This window comes from Apis dorsata, unplaced genomic scaffold (assembly GCF_000469605.1).
Source record: "Apis dorsata unplaced genomic scaffold, Apis dorsata 1.3 scaffold_468, whole genome shotgun sequence".
In the NCBI taxonomy this organism is placed as follows: Eukaryota; Metazoa; Arthropoda; class Insecta; order Hymenoptera; family Apidae; genus Apis; species Apis dorsata.
The window spans coordinates 8,002-11,147 of record NW_006263707.1 but is presented as its reverse complement, the minus strand read 5'-3'; the positions used below and the strand labels follow the sequence as shown (position 1 = coordinate 11,147).

Below are 3,146 nucleotides of genomic sequence, written 5' to 3'. Positions count from 1 at the left end.
TCCCTCCCACTATACTAGGGGAGGGCGGCAGGAGGGGAATATATATAGAGGGGGGGGCGAATGTTTTCTCGATCGAAAGCATCGAAACGTCGCGATCGAGATAGGACGAGGAGCGTCCTTCTCGTTCGATAACGCGAGTAATTACGATGCCGGTTTCTCAAACGAAGAGAGAGAGAGAGAGAGAGAGAGAGCTAGAATGGGAGAAGCGTAGAGCCAGGTTAAAACTTTCGTTCTACGATGAGCTTCGATTCTAGCTGTTAATGGAAATAATGGAACGACGGTTCAAAGGGATCCGTCCGCTCTTTTGAAATCGATGACGGGCATCCGGTTCTTTCCGCTTTTTTCGAATGCTCTTGATTTTCATGTGAATCGGTAAATGGGATGATGACGCACTGGGGATACGCTTCGAAGGAGAAAGTTTCGAACGACGCGTTTAGAAGAGAGTTAATTCGATAGCAAATTCGATATAGTTGAAACAGAGTTGAAATAGTTGATAGCGAAGGGAGGGGGGACTAGTTAAGAGAACACCTCAAGGTGAGATACTTGGCTGCTTTTGAAAAGAATAGAGCGTGTTGGTTGACAAGGACGTGGAAGAGTTTCTTGATTCTGAGCAGCAATTACGCGTTTGCACGTACAACTATTATTACGAGCGATTCGCAACGATGCACGAAATACATTCGAGGCTCGAGCATCGTTGAATAATGATATTAGTTATTTGTAATTAGTCGCTGCTGTTGGACGCCGTTATTTTTTCCTTTTGCGCGAGTAATTTTTTGAAACGAATTCCCTGCCAAGTTTGACACAGTATAGTAGACGCTATTTCCTTCTTTCTTTTCGTTTAAATATCTACATAAAATTTTTCTATCATAAAACGAATTATCGATGAATTTTATTCTCATTGATAATATTACGCTCTTTTTCTTTTTTTTTTCCACTTAAATACGCTCTTAAACTCTTCGAAATTCGCTGCCACGACAGTTTATTCTCTTTCTCCGTTTAAATATCTTTCGAAACGAATTTCACTCGACAATATCGGAGACGCTTTATATTCCTTCTCTCCGTTTAAACTTTTCGAAATAAATTCCTCATCAATCGAGTTGACAATTCGATAAGGATTCTCGCTCGATCGATGATTATCGACGCTTGTTCGAAAGCAGTTGGTTCCATTATTATTTAAATATTCGATGTTAAAATGGATCTCAGGATAGATGTTCGCTTACCTTCGGAGATGAGCCTCTCCCGAATCTCCCATGCGAAAATGGTCGGGTTTTCCCTCTTGTATTGCTCGATCTTTGCGACGACGGCCGGCGTCGCGACTTTCGGCTTGCTACCACCGATTAAACCCGGCGGGCGCAGCGTACCTGGAACAGAACGAGCTTCAAGGACGCGTTGTCTTCGCTAATACTTCTGGCCCGCGATAAAATCGGTCGTAAACGGCGATGCCCGGCCACGTTTATGCGCCTCGCGCCTCGCTTCGTATCGGCGAGAGCCCGAGTGAACCCGCATAATTTCAGAAAATCACGCAAACATCGGCCATCCTCCGCGTAATAACAACGTCCACGCTCGAGTGTTAAACTGTCAGCCGGTCCTTATAAGTGTGCCCCAACCGCGCTAGCTTCCTCCTCGCGCCAACTCGCCTTCCAATAGATACAAAGTTACGGGCCCGTTGATCGCGCCCGAGCATCCAAGCGAAAGGAAAAATATTGCGTTCGCTGCGCGGATACTGACTCTTCGCTCACGGGTCAAATTCTCTTTAGACTGGAAAGGTGCGACACGAATTTTTTCCGTGAATTTCTTAGAACGTGATTTCATTCACGCGAGCGTTAAGTTAAGAATGGCGTCGAATTTTGCCTATGTTGAAAATTATACGGTGTTAACGCGCACAGGTCGTTGTGAACAGCGAACAGCGCAGAGAGACAAGATGGTGGCGAAGTTGGAGAATTTCGATTAAAGTTAGTTTTTAAATAATTATACTTATTGAAACGAATAACTAATTTATATAGTAATTGAGTTTTTATATACAATTATTTATCTAGTTTTGAACGAGAAATTATCTTTTTCGATTATTAAAATTTTTCCACTGCTGGATATGGTGGTGGAGAGAAGATTACAAGTACTTGAGTTCATTTCCCATATACAAGAAATTATCTTTTTCGATTATTAAATTTTGCTGGACATAGTGATAGAGAATAGAAAAGATTGCAAGTTGGTACTTGAGTTCGTTTTCTTATATAATTATTTATCAAGTTTTGAACGAGAAATTATATTTTTCGATTATTAAAATTTGTACTCACTGCTGGACATAGTGGTGGAAAGTAGAGAAGATTGCAAGTTCGTACTTGATTTGCCTTTTCATATAAAATTATTTATCAAGTTTTGAACAAGAAATTATCTTTTTCGATTATTAAATTTTGCTGGACATGGTGATGGAGAATAGAGAAGATTGCTTCTTGAATTCGTTTCTCATATACAATTATTTTTTCATATACAATTAAATTTTGAACAAAAAATTATCTTTTTCTATTATTAAATTTTGTCCATCGTAGGATATGGTGATGGAGAGTAGAGAAGATTGCAAGTTCGTACTTGATTTACCTTTTCATATAAAATTATTTATCAAGTTTTGAACTAGAAATTATATTTTTCGATTATTAAAATTTTTGTCCACTGCTGGATATGGTGGTGGAGAGTAGAGAAGATTGCAAGTTCGTACTTGAGTTCACTTCTCATATACAATTATTTATCAAGTTTTGAACAAGAAATTATCTTTTTCTATTATTAAATTTTGCCCATCGTTGAATATGGTGATGATATAGAGAAGATTGCAAGTTGATACTTGAATTCGCTTCTCATATAAAATTATTTATCAAGTTTTGAACGAGAAATTATCTTTTTCGATTAATAAAATTTTTGCCCACCGCTGGACATGGTGGTGGAGAATAGAGAAGATTGCAAGTTCATCCACATCGAAGCACCCGACATCGGATATCAATCGTATCGTGTGTGAGCAGATCCACGAGGTAGTCATTAGAAGCTTAGCTTAGCGAAACGATACCGGTATGCGATAGCCTGCGATAATCAGAGATATCTAATACGAGCCGATCACGGGAATAGACGCCCGTGTAACGTTTCCAAGACGTGTTCCA

At 39.6% G+C, this 3,146-nt stretch overlaps 1 protein-coding gene across 1 annotated transcript in view; it reads right to left on the bottom strand.

Annotated features, from left to right (window-relative positions):
- The window catches only part of LOC102674927 (paired box protein Pax-2-B-like), a gene marked incomplete at its 5' end in the record, with an annotated part of 10,187 nt that overhangs the window by 2,855 nt on the left and 4,186 nt on the right, over positions 1 to 3,146 (bottom strand). The window contains one exon of the mRNA XM_031512546.1: positions 1,198 to 1,361. Within this exon, the coding sequence (XP_031368406.1) occupies positions 1,198 to 1,361 (164 nt within the window). The remainder of the gene's footprint in view (positions 1 to 1,197; positions 1,362 to 3,146) is intronic.